Below are 17843 nucleotides of genomic sequence, written 5' to 3' on the forward strand. Positions count from 1 at the left end.
ATGGACAGCTTAAAGCTTTAAAAACATGAATGAACTGTGGAACAAAAATGCAATTAATATTATGTGAAGTTTGGCTGAAGGACGGAGCTTAGCATTGGGGTGTCCATAGTGTTGTCCTATGTATTTCCTGGTTGTCCGCTGACTAAAATAATTGAGGTCAAAGTCAATATTGCGAAGTTGTGTAATGCCAATGTATTATCTAGATTGCCAACTCATATCAGACATTTTTGTTGCAGTTGAGTCAGCCAACTTTTCATTTCCATTTTCTATACGTCTAATAATATGCATGTTTTTTTTTTTTTTTTCGAAAAAACAGTGCTAATTATATTACTTCGAAAACAAAATACAAGAGGTCAGCTTATAGCTGACGGGCTGCGTTCACAAACCGGACGCAGCCCTAAAAGGTAGCATAATAAATCATACTCTCACGGAGGGATATGCTGAGTGTGAATGAACAGCCATCGGGGTGGTGAGTAGTGCCACCGAAGGCCCTGCGTAGTCTGCTCGAAGAAGAGGCTCTGTGTGTCCCAAGCCTGGAGGAAGCGTCTCCGCTTCTCCTGACCAGCCCGGGAGTCTCCCTGAATCTGGTCCCACTGGCCTCTGAGGGTATGAATAATCTCACTCCAAATCTCCGCCATGATCTGGGCAGTCGATAAGGAAGTGCCACCGAGGATCTGCGCGCAGCGCGAGGTCCGGATGTGCCATCCTGTAATGCTGCTGATAATCTCCCAGACTGGCTGCCTCTCCCGAACTCCTGTATCAGCCTCTGCTAGGTGCTGTGGGATACCCTCGAGCGGCCCCCACGTCCCCTGTGTGATAAGGAAGGTGGGGTCCTGCTGGCATGCCTCGAACAAGTGATGAAGACCAGGTGCGGTGCTGCACCAACAGAACGCGCCCCAAGTGATCACACCTAGCTCTGGTGCTGCGCGGGTAAGAAGCCCGAATGTCCACCTCCACACTTCCTGGGCGCGCGTGCAGCTCCACAGGCAGTGTTTTGGTGACTCCTCGTCCGCATGGCAAATCTGACAGCAACCGTCCTGGCCTATCTGCCTCAACCAGCTCCCCACTGGAAGACCTTTGTGGGCAAGAAGCCACAGGAAGTATGAGATCTTCCGCGGCCGCCAGCTCTCCCACAAGGCCTTCCAGAATGCCTGCAAAAAGAACCTGGAAATACCCTGTGCGTACCAGCTAGGTCGCTGGGTGGGGGGGCGGCTCTGCATCCTCCCGAGAACTCACCTGCCCAGAGTTGTGTTGTAAGCGAAGAAGGAAGTCGGCCCCTGTCCTGTCACAATCTCTGGCCACCACCACTCTCCTGGGTCCCACTCAAGCTCTGACAAGGCCCGCCCCTCCCATAGCCAAAGACGCCAAAGCTGCAACTGTTCCTGCTCGATACTAGGGTCGGTACGCCAGACCTTCCCCAGAAGGCCTACGACCCTAACCCTCTGCCACGGGAGTAGGGGGTCGATGAGCGCATCCTCTCTCCTGAGTCGTCCATCCCCTGAAACCGCGAAGAAGGCGATAGAGGAGTCATCCAAACGTCCGGCGACCACCAGTGGGATGCCACGGGGGGTGAACTGTCCCAGCCAACGGGTGTCTCCAGGCATGAGGACCTGAGGCTCAGGTGGAGCCAACCAAGCGGCTGGGATCGCTCCGTCAATCTCCGTGCGTCTCGCCTGGACTCCACGTGCACCTCCAGCTGCGGCTGCAAGATCGGTCATCTCCAGATGTCTGTACGTATCCCTCCAAACTCGAAGGGACCGGGCTGGCCCCCTCATCCAGCCGTCCCACCTGATATGTGATCTCTCCCCCAACTGAAGGCCCTCGGCGTCTCTGACCTGCCCATTCCAGACGAGCGGCTGGCGATCGATCTCCTCCTGACAGCTGGGCTGGGACTGTATGAGACTGAGACAAAGCCGCCTCCAAACCATGAGGAGGCTACGAACGAGTGGAGAACGGGGCTGAGTGAGCGGGGCAGAAGTGAAGATCCACCTGAGGGACGGTGGCCACTCTCCACCTCGGCGCGGGACACAAGAGCCTATTCCCTGCTGAAGTAACATCTTCCACGTCTGCCCCCCCGGGGTCAAACCGCGGATGACAAGCTTGCCTAACAAGGCCTGACTCTGAAGCTCTGGATCGATAACCCCCAGGCCACCCTCAGCCTGCGGAAGAATGACTGTCTGCCAAGCAACCCTGGCTCTGGTATCTCTAAGACCATCCTCCCCAGACCAAAGGAAGTTCCGAACCAACCTCCTGAGCTGTGCCACGCTGGATCTCGAGAAGCACCAGCATGAAGCCACATACCAAGCCGTGGCTAGAAGGACCTGGTTAACTACCAGGGCACGACCTGCAAGAGACAGCTTAGCAGTACTCCAGAAAGCCAGCTTCCGTCGGATGGAGTCTAACACCGGGAGAAACTGCTGAGCTGGCGTGATGTCTAGGCCAACCTGGAAGCCAAGGTATCTAGCTGTCTGTCCTCGTGGAATCCATCTGAAACCCAGAAATCGCCCCCACTGAGAGCACGCCCCAGGGTCTGTGAGAAAACCAACTGACTTGTTCCAGTTGATTTTCGCACCAGCGGCCGAGCAGAAGACCTCCAAGGCCATCCGCACCCTCTCTAGCATCCCCTCGAAAATTCCATCGATTGCTGTTGGATTGACCACCTTGGTCATACTACTTCTTGCCGCAATCTCTTTCATAGTGTCCAAACTTATGACAATAGTTGCACTAAATGTTTGACACATTGGTGAATGCATTCCCTCGTCCTTGGAATCTTCCTCTATTGGAATGGTTACTGATGCTAATGCTATTGAGGATGATGCAAATGCTACTACTGACTTTGATGATAACTTTGTTTTTGATGATGCCGACTTCACCGAAATGCTCTACCTCTGCCTCTACTTCTATCTAAAGCTATGAATGCTTGATCATTGGAATGGCATTTGTGTGCATGAATGGCTTGAGTCCTGAGTTCTTCACCAAGTAACATTGACTCTAATTCTTCCAGTGTTGAATTAGCAATTGAATGGCAATACTCTGGACTAGATTCTTGTATCCTTCTCATAGTCCATTCAGGATGACTTGAACCATTTCTGTGGGATTCATTGTCTCTCCTACTGTTGTGAGTTGATTGTTGTAACTCTTGATCCTGAGTATGTAAGCATGGCCAGTTTCATTGCCATTGCAGAAACTCTTGTTTTGTTTTCACTGTATTGAGCTATCCTAACATGACATCTTGCACATTTTGCTTGATCAAATTATATGAATATTTTCTTTCTTGTCCCATTGTGCCTTTGCTTGGGCAATGGTAGGATCTATTGCAGGTGCAGACACTAGTGGTGTAGCAACTATAGATCCCACTGCTTGTCCTGTGGCAGTGAAGGAGTGGATGTTGGATCTTTTGATGGTCTAGATGTAGACCCATTGACATACTCCCATTTGTCTTGAAGTACAAGAATGATCTCCATTTTGTATTTTCAGGTGCCGTAGTTGGAATTTTCTAGCTTAGCGGATGCCTCCAAATTGAGGTTGCTAGTGATAGACATAATGCAAGAAATGTACTCAAAGTGCTGTGAAAGGTCTGGGAGTAGAGGCCGAACTCTGGCACTGATCATCTTAGCGAGGATTTTGTAGGCGGTAGTAAGGAGAGTGATCGGACGCCACTGGCGGATCTCCTGTCTATCTCCTCCCTTCGGGATGAGGCAAATCAGTCTCGAAGAGAGGCTCTCTGGCATCAAACCGCTGCTGAAAATCCCCTGCAGAGCTGCAAGGAGGGGCTGATGGATCTGGTCCCAGAAGGAAATGAAGAAAGCTCGGGGAAGCCCATCCTCTCCTGGGCATTTCTGTCCGTCGATAGCCATCAAGGCCTCCAGCATCTCATCCGAGGTAAACGGCGCCAACAACATCGCCTGCATGCTAGGCTGGACCAGGGATGGAATGTGCCTCCACACCTCCTCACGGGCACGACTAGCACGAGGGGCAAGCGGCTCCTGCTGGAAGAGGGTCCTGTAGAAGTCAGTGGCCAACCCCAGGACCTCCCCCGAATCCGTAACGATGTGACCATCCGCTGTCCTGAGACTCCGAAGCTGATCACCTGCAGCTCTCTGGCCATGCGTCCTGAAGAACTCTCTGCACATCCGATCACCCTTCCGGGCCCAGAAGGAAAGAGAGGCGTGATAGGAAAACTCTGAGCGGCGCTGGAGTGTCTCCTCCAGGAGGGCTCTGGCTCGAAGGGCCTGGATCCGAAGCTCCTCCGAGCCCGGGGAAGCCTGCTGGAGTCGCTGAATGGATGCGAGGTCCCTCCGAAGAGCTCTCTCTCTACTCCACCACTCCTGACGAACCTGTAGGGCTGCTAGCTGGCAGATCTGGCTGGACTCCTGCAGAGCCTGCGCAACTGAGTCCACCAAATCCGTACACTCCCCCCAATCTCTGTCCCAAAGACTGCAAATACTGCTACGCACGTCCTCCCTCGTAAAAATAGAATCGGGAATCCTGCATGACCGGGGGGGGAGGGTCTGGGCTGCCGAATCTAATGAGAGGAGTACCGGCGCATGGTCGGAAAGTGTCGTCCCTGGAACTATACCCGCCTGACCGCCTCTACTGATGGCCCAATCACTGACATAGAATCTATCAAGCCTCTCCAGGAGTCTGCCTCCTTCCCTGCGGAAGCCCCAAGAGAAGTCCAGGCTCCCGTGCCAACGCCGGAAGGACGGGTCTCTTCAGCTGTCCCTACCTCCTGTCGCGAAAATGAAGGAGTCCCAAGCTGACTGCTCTGCCTGAGCCATACCTGTAAACTCCGGACCTCTGCCCTGCTGGTCCTCCAATGACTCCAGATTGTTGAAGTCACCTCCAACAATCCAGGAATCCATGACTGGAAGAATCCCTGTAAGTGTCCTCCAGAAAGTGGCTCTGCATCGGAGGTCTGTAGGAGCGTAGATGTTGAGTATTCCAATTTTGGATCCCTCCAAATCCAGGCCTACCCAAAGGGCTCGGCCTGGGATCAACGTGCCATGACCGAAAACTCCCTGGGCTAACTGCTCGCACACGGAGGTACAGACACCCCCACTCCTCCCCTGTGCGCCGATCGAGGGCTCCCAGTAAGTGTAGGAACGTCCAGGGAGAACCTTCCCGCAGCTACGGGAATGAGCCGCAGAGAGCTTGTGCTCCTGGAGCAGAAGTACATCCAAACGACCAATCACTGCAGGCTGAAGTTCCTGCCGCAAAATGAGCTTCCTGGGACCACGGGTGCTAGAAGAGTGAAACCCGTTCACATTCCAGGATACGAGGTGTAGGCTCATGGCGAGGGATGGGGGGCTGCGAACAACTGTCTGCTCGCGGTCGAAGTCGATGAAGAATCAGGCATGTCGGAATGGAGGCGCTGCCGCTTATGAGAAGGTTTGGAGGGGGAGACGGGATCGTCCTGCCCGTCCTTCAACACCTTCAACAAAGGCGAGAGGCCTTTGGTGCCATGAACAAATGCTTTCTCGAGCCAGCTCGAGATCTCTGAAGTGGTCATCCCATAGAAGGTGCGGAGTTTCTGATGGGACCAAGCTCTGACATCCTGGGGGAGAGGCCATGACGGGGTAGGTCTGAGGATCACAATCAGTCGGAAGCGTTTGGCGGCGCAGCGCCACCGCAAGCGCACATCGCCCTCGGAACTGAGTCTCGAGAAGCTGCCCACCGGACGGGCCTATCCAGGAACAGACCTGGGCGAGTGTCTGCTCTCTGAGCGCCTCCCAAACCGAGTCGTCTGTCCAGGTCTCGGTGCCATCGCTGAGGAACGTGAAGGCGAAGCTAGGGCCATCCCTAGGGGCCAAGGCGACAATCTTCCCGTCCGCCCCTTTGCGGAGCAAGAAGATGCTGATGTCGAGATAAGCCGGGAAGGTCCCAAGGTCGGCCACGTCCAAGTAGTCCGAGGGGCCTGATCTGTAAAAGTCTCGAGGAAGCGCTCTCTCCTGAAGCTGAGACCCATCAGAGTCTGCCACTGAGGGGCTAGCGGCCATGGAAGCCTGCTCCGGTGGTGGTGTAGACTCCGGGTGTCCAGCCAGCGGGGGGGGAGAGGGAGGAGGCTGAGGGGCAGGCGACTCGAGCTCCACGGAGGCGACTGGCGGAGCAGGTGGAGGAGGCGGAGCGGGGGCTGCCCTCGACTGGGAAGCCGAGGGTGCAGCTAACACTGTAGAGGAGTCGAGGGGAGCGGAGGGAGGGGAGGGATGGGGACTCCTCTGGAGCTGGGGCTGAGAGGGAGGAGAAGGAGACTGAGGAGGAAGAGACGGAGGCTGAGGCTGCGGGCCGGGCGAAGGAAGGGGAAACTGGGGAGGGGACTGGGACTGAGTGGAAAGGGGCGGGGGAGCGGGAGAGGGGGGGATCTGAGGCTGTGAAGGGCGGCCTGCCGTCGACGAAGAGGCTCTCCCAGGTCCCTGGGGCGGCTGCCTGTCAGGTCTCTGGGGTGCTGCTGCCGGAAGGGTAACCTCTGCCTCCTTGCCTTTATCCGAGATCTTCTTGTTCCTTCCTCTTTTCCTTCTAACCTCGGTCCAGCCACCCACTAACTCTGGACCGGGCTCCTCCTGCCTCGGCTCCTCCTGACGTGACTGTCCGGGTGGGGGGGGCGGGGGCGGGGGGGGGTCGAGATGAACTGGCGAAGCGTGGGCACGCAGCCGCCAAGTGCCCAAAGCCATGGCACCTCAGGCACTGACCTGGCTGTCCGGTGACTATCATGCTCTGGGTGATGCTGCCGGCATCTGTCACAATCTCGATCACTGCAGGGAGGGTCGCAGGGTCTGCCACAGCGACTCGGACACGGGGGGCTCCTGCCGTGGTCACCGCATCGGCGAAGGTGTCGTGCATAACCCATCCAAAATGGGAGCCCAAGTCCCTGACAATCGGCCGCAGCTCAGCAGCAAGTCCTGGAAAAACTAGTGTCACTGGGTGGCGAGGTATACGGAACCGAACATCAAAATCTGCTGCGCTGAATCCACGGTACCACGGGACTATCATGATAATCTTTCCATCCACCGATGTGGGGGAACCGGCAATCAGGTTGCTCGCAGCTTTCTCATTGGAGAGTTTGAGCCAGAAGATGCCCCTTCCCATAAGGGCCACCTCCTCAATATGGCCATCCTCTAGCAGGAGAGTGGACTGGAGCCAGTCCCTGATGGCTGCTCTGGAGGGAGAGTGTCCAATGACTCTACCGTAAACAGAGGTACGGGCAAAGTCAGTGGCAACCTCCTGCACACGGGATGATTGTTGCTCTGTCAGGATAACGCGGTAGGCATCTGGAGAGGGAGGGTCCGACTGGGCCTCCGGATCCGGGCAGGGGGCCGCCATACCGCCAAGACCAACTGCAAGCTTCCGATGAAGAACAGGCTGCCACCCCAAAAGGGGAGACGAAGCGGGAGGATGGCGCCTGGGTATGGAAGGGATGGTGGCGGAGGCGGAGGGTGGAGGCGGGGTGGGGAAGTGAAGCAGAGGGACGGGCGAAGCGAGGTGGGTGAACGGGGGGGGTCGGGCGAGGCGGGGTGAAGGGGTGAATCGGAGGGCGGGGGAGCGGAGTCTCAAAAAAAAAAAAAAAAAAAAAGGCGAGAGGGGGTGGAGCGGAAGGAAGCGGGGGGAGCGGAATGGAGGCGAGGGGGGGTGGAAGGCGGAGTGGCGGAGAGGCGGGTGAGGGCGCGGGGGACGGGGGGGAGCGGGATGGAGGCGGGGAGCGAGGGGGTCGGGTGGAGTGAGCGAGGCGGGTGAGCGAGGGGCGGGTCGGGTGAGCGAGGGGGGCGGGTGAGCGAGGGCGGGCGGGGGGCGAGGGCGGAGAGGCAGGGGGCGGGGGATGGGAGGCGGCGAGCGAGGCGGAGGGATGGGTGGCGGGTGAGCGAGGCGGCGGGTGAGGGGGATGGCGAGCGGAAGGCGAGGGTGGAGAGACAGGGGGCGGGGGGTGGTCGCGGCGGGGGGGGGGGGGGCTAGGGAGTGGAGGTAGCTAGCGATGGGGAGAGGGAAGCTCGCAGGAGCGCCGTGCGCAGTTAGTTTTTCTTTCACTTTTGTGAGTTCAATATATCTTTGCTTATAATATGCATGTTATGGTTTCATTGAAATAAGTTTATAACAAGGAGGTGTATCTATCCAGTATGCTGTGTTGCTGATCAAAGTGATTAATGTGGTGCTTGCAGTCAGTATCAGGCAGTGTTGAAGAAGGTGCGAAACGTTTATACAACAGACTGAGAGGTATTAAATTTGTAATTTTATTGCAAATTCAGTGTTGAGAGCTCATATCAATACATTCTGATGTCGTGAGACTTTTACTGCTTTTGTATCATGCAATCATCACATCACAATGTCCATTATTATAACAAGCTTAAAGCTTTGGGAAAATTCTCATAATAGCTACCTGCAGGCCTACATGAATCCAGAAACATGTCCAAACTCATCCTCCAGAATGTAAGTTTGATGTCATTAATCACAACAAGAGGAGAAAACCGTAATTTCCATCATCTACAGCAATGATTTGTGACATCTACACCAATGTCATCCGTGCATATGTCCTTCCTTTTAAGGAAAAAAGAAATCATAAATTCGAGATTATTCTTTCCAAAGTTCCGAAGTGCTCGTTGATTGAGGGCAGAACATTTGCTGATAAAGCATGCCAAATATTCCACTTAGTCTTGAGACTCCACTTTTCTTATGTTCATCCATGTTCACTTGCTCATAAGACGGCTTAAATTTGCACAGTCGTATGCGCACGCATGTACGCATGAATGCACACATGCATGCACGTGTGCACGTCATGAGCATACACTCTTGTGGATGTGTACAATATGGCTATCTATTTTTGATGTATTGATTTTCTTATTCTTGTAAAGTTTGTTTTATTTTGTGGGACAAGGTTATGGTATCTTTCTAAGTTTCCTCATTTGATTCAGCTGTATAAGGAAGCAATACACCTGAGTACCCTGCTTAGTTGTTGTCGAGAGGAAGAGACTGCATCCTTGATTTGTTCAAAACTCTGTGTTTACATCAATAGCCTAAGAAACTTCCTTACCCTCTTTCAACTATTTTGTAATGGGGTAGGTCGTCATGGCATAATGATCGTTAATCCTCCCATAGTATCTAGCAAAATTTACAAAGGAGAGTGCTTGACACTTGGTGGTCAAAGGAGGGAGCTTAAGGATTGCTTTTACCTTCTTAAGGTTTGGTTGAGTCCCCTTAGCTAAAAGACCTAAGCTGTGGAGAGGAGATTCAGCAAGCTACATGCTCAAAGTGGACGCTGAGAAGGTTCAGGCTGCTGTTTGGAGTACATAGAGGGATAGTTACTTTGAAGGGTGTTTTCAGATCGAAGGAGGATAGTGTGAAGGCCAGTTACTTGGAGGTCGAAGGAAGCATCCTCTTCAAACCTCTCAGCCTTCTCTCCTTCCTCCTTTCTTTCTTCCTTCGTTTCCTTTCTTCTATCCTCCTTCCCGATCTTCCCTGTTTCTTTCACTTCTATCCCATGGCTTCTCTATAGGAATTGGCAGAAGAGAAGGTGAAGATCCCTGTCTTACCCACGTTCCCTGTCGATTGTCAATTGGATGGGAATAATTATGGCATGTGGCGTGTTATGATGGAGTCAGTATTACGGTCTTATGACTTGGCAGATTTCATCCTGGTAGGTGTCACACCCTTGATGAAAGTTTGGGCATTCTGGATCAGAAGGAGGCCGAGAACTTGGACCAGATCTAGGACCGTAGGGTCCATTCGTTCATCTTCTTGAACTGTACTCCTCAGATTATTAACCATGTAAAGCACATGTTAGCTGCAAAGAGTATCTGGGAGCATCTTGATTCCCTCTATAACCGGACTACCCCAATGAAGAGGGTCTCTCTTGAGGTCCAGATGAGGAGGTTCGGAGGTAGTTCCACTTCAGGTCAACTACTCCTTGATGTCCCACATCCTCAAAGACAAGGAGCCTTCGAATGTTCGAGAAGTCCTCTCTTAGACACATTGGAAGCAGGCCATGGAGCTAGAGTTGGATTCTATTGAGCGGAATGGGATCTGTGAGTTAGTGCCACGTCCCAAGCGTCGTTCCGTCGTTGGTGTAAACCCATCAAGACCAAGTATTCTTCCGATGGGACTGTGGATAAGCACAAAGCCCGACTTGTGGCCAAGGGCTACTCTCAGCCCCCTGGGATTGATTATGATGACACATTTGCCCCTACCGCTAGGATGGCCACTCTTCGGATAGTGTTACCCATTGCAGCTCATGAGCAATGGCCTATTTATCAGATGGATGGTGGCTCATCCAAGTTAAACTGCTACATCATCTTTCCGCTATTGGTCAAACAGAAGGGGGTGGCAGAAAGGAAGAAGCGGACAATCATTCAAATGGGCTCTGTATGTTAAGAGGGAGGAAGCTTCCTAGATCTTTTTGGGGTGAGGCAGTTTAAACTGATGTCCACATCTTGAACAAAATAAAGACCAAGCTGTGGAAGGGAAAGTCCATACGAGGCGTGTTTGGTAAGAAGCATGTAATCTCTCACTTAAGGATTTTCATTCTGACGCTTATGTGCATGTAAACAAAGTAGTTGGGTGTTGTGAGGAATCAAAGGCCTATAGATTGTATGCCCCAGAGACGAAGAAGTTAGTGGTAAGCAGAGACAGAGTCCAAGCCACAAGCAACTATTCTAGACGGTTGTTCCCCATAGACTGAGGCTTGCTATCATGCAAGAACAGGAGAGAAAAGGAGACAAAGGATCCAAAAACTGAAGAATGAGAGTTAGAGTCTAAGGCACCCCCGCCAACAAGACAGAGCTGGGCAAACGAAAGGAAGTTACCAAATTACTATCTAAAGACCTTGAAGGATTCAGGACTCATGGATATATCCAAAAGTAGTTCAGAGGTAAGGAGGTCTCAAAGAATAGCCCCTACTGTGAACTACGCTTTCACCAAGAACCTTGAAAGAGGCGAAGGGAATCCCAGAGTGGGAGGCTGTCATCAAATAAGAAATGGGTGCCATTCTGAAGAACCACACTTTGGATCTAGTTGATAGACCTTGGAAGAGGAGGATTAGTGGAACCAAGTGGGTTTACTATGCCAAGTACAAATCCGATGGCACTTTGGACAAGCGCAAGGCAAGCTTTGTGGTTAAAGGCTATGCACATGCATCGCAAGTCAACTATGGAGAGCATTGCTCCCACACTTAGGATGACTACCATTCGAGCAGCCCACCATTAATGGCCAATTTTTCAGATGGACATGAACTCTGCCTGTCTAAATTGGTGAGCTTCAAGAAGAACTGCATGCAACCAGAAGGATTCTGACCTCTAGGTGATGGAAAGAAGCATGTAGACTTTGTAGGGCAATTTACGGGCTGAAACAGGTCCCCAAGGAATGGTACTAGAGGATAGATGACTACTCCTATCCGATATGATTATCTCGTAGTGCATTTGATCCTAACCTCCACCTCTTCACAGATTGAGGTAAGACCATGATAATAATCCTTTATGTTGATAATTTAATTATCACAGGTGATCACAAGATGAAGATCCGGGAGGTCAAAGGAATCTCGATGCAGGAGTTCGAAATGACAGATTTGGAAATCCTTCATTATTTGCTTGGTATTGAAGTATGGCAAAAGAATGAAAGGTTTTATTTGTCATGAAAGGTACTGCTGGGAGGTACTGAAAAGTTTTCAGATGCAAGATTGCCAAGAAGCACCAACCCCAATCGAGGGGGGACAAAGCTGAGCAATGAGAACACGTCTTAGTTGGTCGATGCAACGGTCTACCGGAGAATGGTGGGTAGCTTGCTATAATTAACTAAGACTAGGCCTGATATAGCTTCTGCACTTGGAGTGCTCTGTCCATTCTCATCCAAACCAAGGGAGGATCACATGAAGGCTGGATTCAGGATTTTAAGGTACCTCAGAGGCACAACCAGCTATGGGATCACGTATCGCTCCGGGAACAAGCTTGGAGGATTCTGTGATTCAGATTGGGCTGGAGATTGGGACACATGGAGGTCAACTTTAGTTATTGCTTCATGCTTGCTTCAGCTGCCATATCTTGGCTGAGCAAGAAGCAGCCTACAATTGTGCTGTCTTCCACAGAGGCAGAATACATGGCAGCTTGTCTAGCAGCATGCGAGTCAGTTGGGCTCATATGGATACTAGAGGACATGGGAGTTCTTCAGGAGGAGGTGACGGTGATCATGTGCTGCAACATGAGTTGCATAGCGATTGCAAAGGACCCGGTATTCCATGCTTGTATGTAATACTAGCATTTGGGATGTGATGATAGGAAATGAGATAGTGCTAGCATTTGAGATTTGCTCAAGCAATGATATGAAACGAGATCTAATATTGGTTAAGGTATAAAAATGGTTTGATTTTATAAATGGTGTGTTTGAAGGTGTACTAAAAGAAGGTAATTGGAGTCTTCTTCAACCTTACCTCAAGGGTTTCTTGAGTTTGGAGAGCCCTGTGTGGACCTTTATTTTTCAATTATCTATTAGCTTTGAATAGGAAATCTCATACAAAATGAAAATTGCAATAGTGAATTGCTTTGTTATGTAGAGAGTATGACTATGCATGGGTTGATGAGGAAGTCTATTATTGTTTTACTTTTGCATTGCATTAGTAAAAGAGAACTGTGGGGATGCCCACAAGGGACTAGAAATAGTCCAAGAACTAGAATGCATGCATTAGACTAACCTTTAATGGGTTAAAGTGTTGGATTTTGGATGTGTAGGTCTAAGAAGGGTGCAAAAAGGCTCAAAAGCCGAGGCAAAGTGCCAAAAAGTGGGATCTAGGAGACAAAAAGCACCAGGAGGAGGTGGCACCCACATATGGAGGCCCCCACAGGGCTTAAGGCCAACGAAATAGCCTAAAAGCCAATATTCTGGCCCAAAAATCATGCGAATCAGCTTCTAGAAGCTCTAGAAAGCTTAAAGTGTAAAAGCCCAGCTTTTGGGAAAGAAAGTCTAAAATTAGGCAAAATAAAGCTAGCCCCAGCTATTTAGAAAGCTCAGCTTTCGGGTTGGGGCCAAGCCTATAAAAGAAGAGCCCTTGAGCTCTAGAATCATTAAGAGTTGTACTCAGCCCAAAAGCTCTTGTGGGAGCTAGTTGTACAAAAGTTTATTTCTATTGCAATAAAGACCTTCGGGGCGGTCCAGCCCTTTTTCTGGGCCCTAGTGCAGTGTGATGCTTCTATCCCTATTCTCCCAGCACTCTTTCTTGAAGGCGATTGTGTCCGCATAGCTTCTTCATGTAATCCAAGCAATCCCTGCGCTAGGCTTCTTCCCCAGATGATTGCGATTTGTCCTAGAGTATTCTTGTTGTGATTGCGATTCAATTGCTGGCTTCCAGGAGCTGCCCTAGTGCTGCAATTTTATGCTAGGTGACCTTGTTTGCTGCGATTTGTGCTTTTGGCTGTGCGCTATGCTCGGAGGTGCCCAAGAAATATTCCCAGAGTACCCAGGGTCTATTGCGATTTGATTGGGAAGGTGATCCTTTGCTGTCCAGCCAGTCCAAAGCATCCATGGTTGCTGAAATATTGTTCCCAAAGTGGACTTTTGAGGTCTAGTTCCAGTTTCATATAGTTTACTAAATTACTATTAAATCCCATTGCTGTAATTTTTAGTTTATGTATGGATTTTGTATGTTGCGGTGTGATTTAGGGTCTAGGATATCCGTGCAATATGAAATGAGAGGTGGAATTGGTTCCACCACCCAAATCTATGCAGTGGCACATGTATTGCATCCCCTATGGCGCGCTCAAGATCAATATGAAAATGGGGAGTTGGAGGGCAACACCTACAAAAGTGACGGGTGTTGATGTGCAAATGCAACAAAGATTGGAGGATGATCTTCTATTGTTCCGCAATCACAACCTCTGATTTGGTTAACCTACGAACATGTCTCCTGGTGGGAGAATACAACTGTGCTCGAACTTTGGTAAGAGAACTTCAATACTTGTAACTCAACTTTTAAGCAATTTGAATAACAAGTTACTGATACCTATCTTTGCTTGAATGGATTATGGCAGAAACACCTTGCTATACGAGTTCTCTCCCAAAAGTGCAATTTGGGTCCTTGTGAGAGGCGCTCGAGCACTTGGGCCCTCTTCCTCTTCCACACAAAGAAGAGAAACAGGTTGAGTACAACTCAATTGGAACGGTTGGTGTTTTGTCAATGCAACCTCTGTCTCCTTGAGTACGCCGCCAGCTCTCTCGAACCTCGCTAAGTGAACGTAGACAAGGTGGACATGGAGAAGATGAAGGCCATACCGGATATCCCACAGGAGAAGCTGAACATATACTCCATGTTGTATGAGGAACTGTCGGCACCAACACACCACACACGATCGCAACCATCTAGAGATGGTGTTGGCACTTTAGTTGCATCCCGTGATGCTGCAGCTTCTTTAGACAGTGACACCCATGATTCATTTGAGGAGCCAAGAGATGTCGAGTTGATGGGTGATGCAGATGATGCAGATGGGACTAGTATTGTACCTTGTGTTGGGCAGTGCTAGCCTAGTACTACTAGATTATGCCTAAGGGGCACTTCAGATGCGTTCTAGAGTCTAGAGTATGCTATTTCTATTTTGATGATCATTGATACAGTATTGAGTTTACCTTGGTAGCTGGCTTCCTTTTTGTTTGACATGATTCATGATCATGGATCATGGATGCTACTATGGGCGTGCTTTTATTTTGTGACATTGATATGTCACATGGTTCATGAATCTGGATAATAGTAGATACTATGGATGCTTTTTATTTGTACAGCTGCAGATTGTAATCCATTTTAGATTGTTGTTGTTCATTCTTGAATCATCATTCATGAATGATAGATCGTAGAATCGTAGATGTTGAAGCACCATGCATGCTGCATAAGTCATGACTTAATGTTAAGTAGCATAATTTGTCACTTTAAGCACTATATTGATAATTGTATTATTTATTTTTACACATAAATTATACCATATTGCCGTTTCTTCTTATGTTGTTTCAGCTCGGGCCGAAAACTCTGTTTACTGTGTTTTTGTCTCGGCGCACAACTATGGATTTGGGTCACGCTCTTCTAGGTGGTGGTGCCAAAGATCATAGTATATTTGTGCTTCTAAACTTATCTTCAGCAAAAGTTCTTGTGGCAAGTTTTACTTGGTGTCCCTCATTTGGACTGCTTTTGGCTCGTCAAGATATTGCCCTTGCCACTTGTCGACGATGTCTCCACTGGCTGGAGTCTATGCCCCATCTCTTTTGGCACTATCCTGAATTTTATGATTTTTCGGCTTTAGGCTCGCTTTCCCAATGCTTGTTTTGACAAGCGATTCTAGCTGTTCAATTTTCATCCAGCTAGGCATGGATCTGATCTTCTTTTTTTATCAGGTTCGTTATTGGGCACTGTGGACTCAATGGAAGGACGGTAACCATCCAGTCTTTGGTGATCCCTCCCTAGCTAAATATCAATTCTTCTGGGAATCCATACGGCAATCATTTTATGATTTTCTAACCATCGAGTCTTTGGTGATCCCTCCGTAGCTAAATATTAGTTCTTCTGGGAATCCATGCGGCAATCATTTTATGATTGTCTACATGCGTGGGATCTAGATTATCCTGTCTTCTCGTCATATAATGATATCTTCTGATGCTTGTAACTAGCTGTCCCTTTCCATGGGACTGTTTTTGTAATATAATGACAAATGGAATCACAAAAACAAAAGGGTGTACATTCATACGTACATACGTGTGTGTGTGTGTGTGTAGGAGCACCTAACAACTAATCTGAAATTGAACTTCTATTTATAGTAGTATATACATACAGACATATGTATGTATGTATGTATGTATGTACACTCTTTCACTGTTTTCATCTTTCTTGTACTAGCTGTTCTTTACTGGAGCAGCTATAGTATGTTTTCTTTTCAGGTTTCTAGCATATGAGTAGTGACTGTCTCACTTTGAGACAGCTATGAATGTACTTCTTACACACACACACACACATAATTATGTAATTATATTTATATTTATACATACGTACTATTTTTTGGGGTGAAAATTACACACACACACACACGTGCGTGTGCATGCGCGCACATGGATTTCACAAAAAAAAAAGTGGGTGTGTACATGAACTTTTGCTAGGCAAGTTTCTGGATCACATACAATTGATACAAATTTGGTTATAAATGTATATGAGTTCTCAATTAAAATCCGAGGAGAGTTCAGTAGATGTTGACATGCGTTAGTGGATGTTGACATGCATAAAGTAGGACATAGCTCAATATTCTCCGAGTTTGTCAGGGATAGCAGAATTGCAGTAGAGAATGATGCCTGCATAGGGAAGGATTGATCACAATTAAAATGGAAATGACAAAAGGCATACGCATGCATGCATGCAGGCAGGCAGGCAGGCAGAGAGAGAGAGAGAGAGAGTGAGAGAGAGAGAGAGAGAGAAATATGTGAACTTTTGCAGGCAAGATGCAGAAGCCTTTACCAGAATTGTTGCAGACATATGGATTGCCCAAAGGAATCTTTCCCCGAAGTGCAACACATTATGAACTAGAGGAGGATACAGGCAAGATAACTGTTTTTCTCCCTTCAATATGTGAGGTGGGGTATAAGGACTCCTCTATTGTAAGGTATGCAGAAAAAGTAACAGGCATCCTTTCAAAAGGGAAGCTCACTAATATTGAAGGAATGAAGACAAAGGTGCTTCTTTGGGTGAAGGTCACATCAATTTCAGTAGAGGATCCTACCACAAACAAGGTTTATTTCACTGCAGGGATGAAAAGGGCCAGATCTATAGATGCTTACGATGTGCTCCGAGATGGGATTGAGGCAGAGAATTTCTGAAATGTTGGATTATAGCATCATATATATGTGCATCCCTCTTTCCTGCCTGGGTTTAAGTATTCTTACCATAAGATGTTTACTGTATACATCCGTATGACATATGTTAGTGGTATGGCATGGATGTCTTTGTAAATTCTGGTCTTCTCTTTAAGGTAATTCTTATCTTATTTCATTATGGTAGGCTTTCAATGACTTTTGGGAATGAGATATTCAGTAAGTTAAAGTATAAAATAGAGTATTAGCGAAGCAAATGAGCAGTTTGAGACATGCAATCTTATTGAGCTATATTTTGAAATGCATTTCTAAGGTAATCTTTTTTCCCATTGAATTATGCTTGCTCTTTTCTTTTGTCCAAAGAAAAAAAGACCAAATCTGCATCAGTAAGTATTAGTCCTGTAAATGTTAATGGAGCAGGAGGGTATAAAAAAGGTAACACAGAACATAAGTGCTGTATGGATCAAAGGAAGCTAGCAAGGAAATTTTTAACTTAAAAAGACCTGAAAGAAGCATTGAACATTTGGACAGTCTTTTGAAAACCTCTTTACTGAGCTCTTCAGTGCGGATCTGTAAAATTTAGGTAGTAATGAAGTTTGTTTCAAAATATACGAGTAATTTTTTAGGCTTCAATGACCTTGTTGCCATGGGAATCCATGGCAAGGTCAAATCTGTATTGATATTTGTTTAATAAAGATGAGAAGTAAAAAAACTTCTTTACCTACGTGGTATATTGTCTTCTTGTGATGTGGAACCCATATCGGATCTTGGTTTGCACAATTGCAGTTTGTTAACCTGGTGGATGTGCTGCAAACTCTATTGCCTGATTCCCCATATGCAATACCAATGCATGCACCATCAGCACATGCTGCTGTAGCCTTGGATGTCATTTGAGACACAACTCTGCTGGTTGTCTCTGGCAGCCATGCTACGTGAATTCTCTGTACTAGAACATTTTGGGAAGAGATTTAAATAGTTTGTTTACCAAGAGTCGTTTGCTTGACCCCGAAATGATTCCCAATGAGGAGGCGGCATAG

General features: G+C 48.5%; 1 protein-coding gene across 1 annotated transcript in view; it reads left to right on the forward strand.

Annotated features, from left to right (window-relative positions):
* LOC147898677 (uncharacterized protein At5g01610-like) overlaps nucleotides 1–17043 on the forward strand; it is a 52243-nt gene extending 35200 nt beyond the window's left edge. The window contains exons 3-4 of the mRNA XM_087379003.1: nucleotides 8151–8205; nucleotides 16433–17043. Coding sequence (XP_087235129.1) covers nucleotides 8151–8205; nucleotides 16433–16812 — 435 coding nt within the window. The 3' untranslated portion in view covers nucleotides 16813–17043. The remainder of the gene's footprint in view (nucleotides 1–8150; nucleotides 8206–16432) is intronic.
* The last annotated feature ends 800 nt before the right edge of the window (nucleotides 17044–17843 follow it).

This window comes from Dipteris shenzhenensis, chromosome 9, assembly GCF_047967505.1.
Source record: "Dipteris shenzhenensis isolate YYH24624 ecotype China chromosome 9, Dip_SZ_1.0, whole genome shotgun sequence".
NCBI lineage: Eukaryota > Viridiplantae > Streptophyta > Polypodiopsida > Gleicheniales > Dipteridaceae > Dipteris > Dipteris shenzhenensis.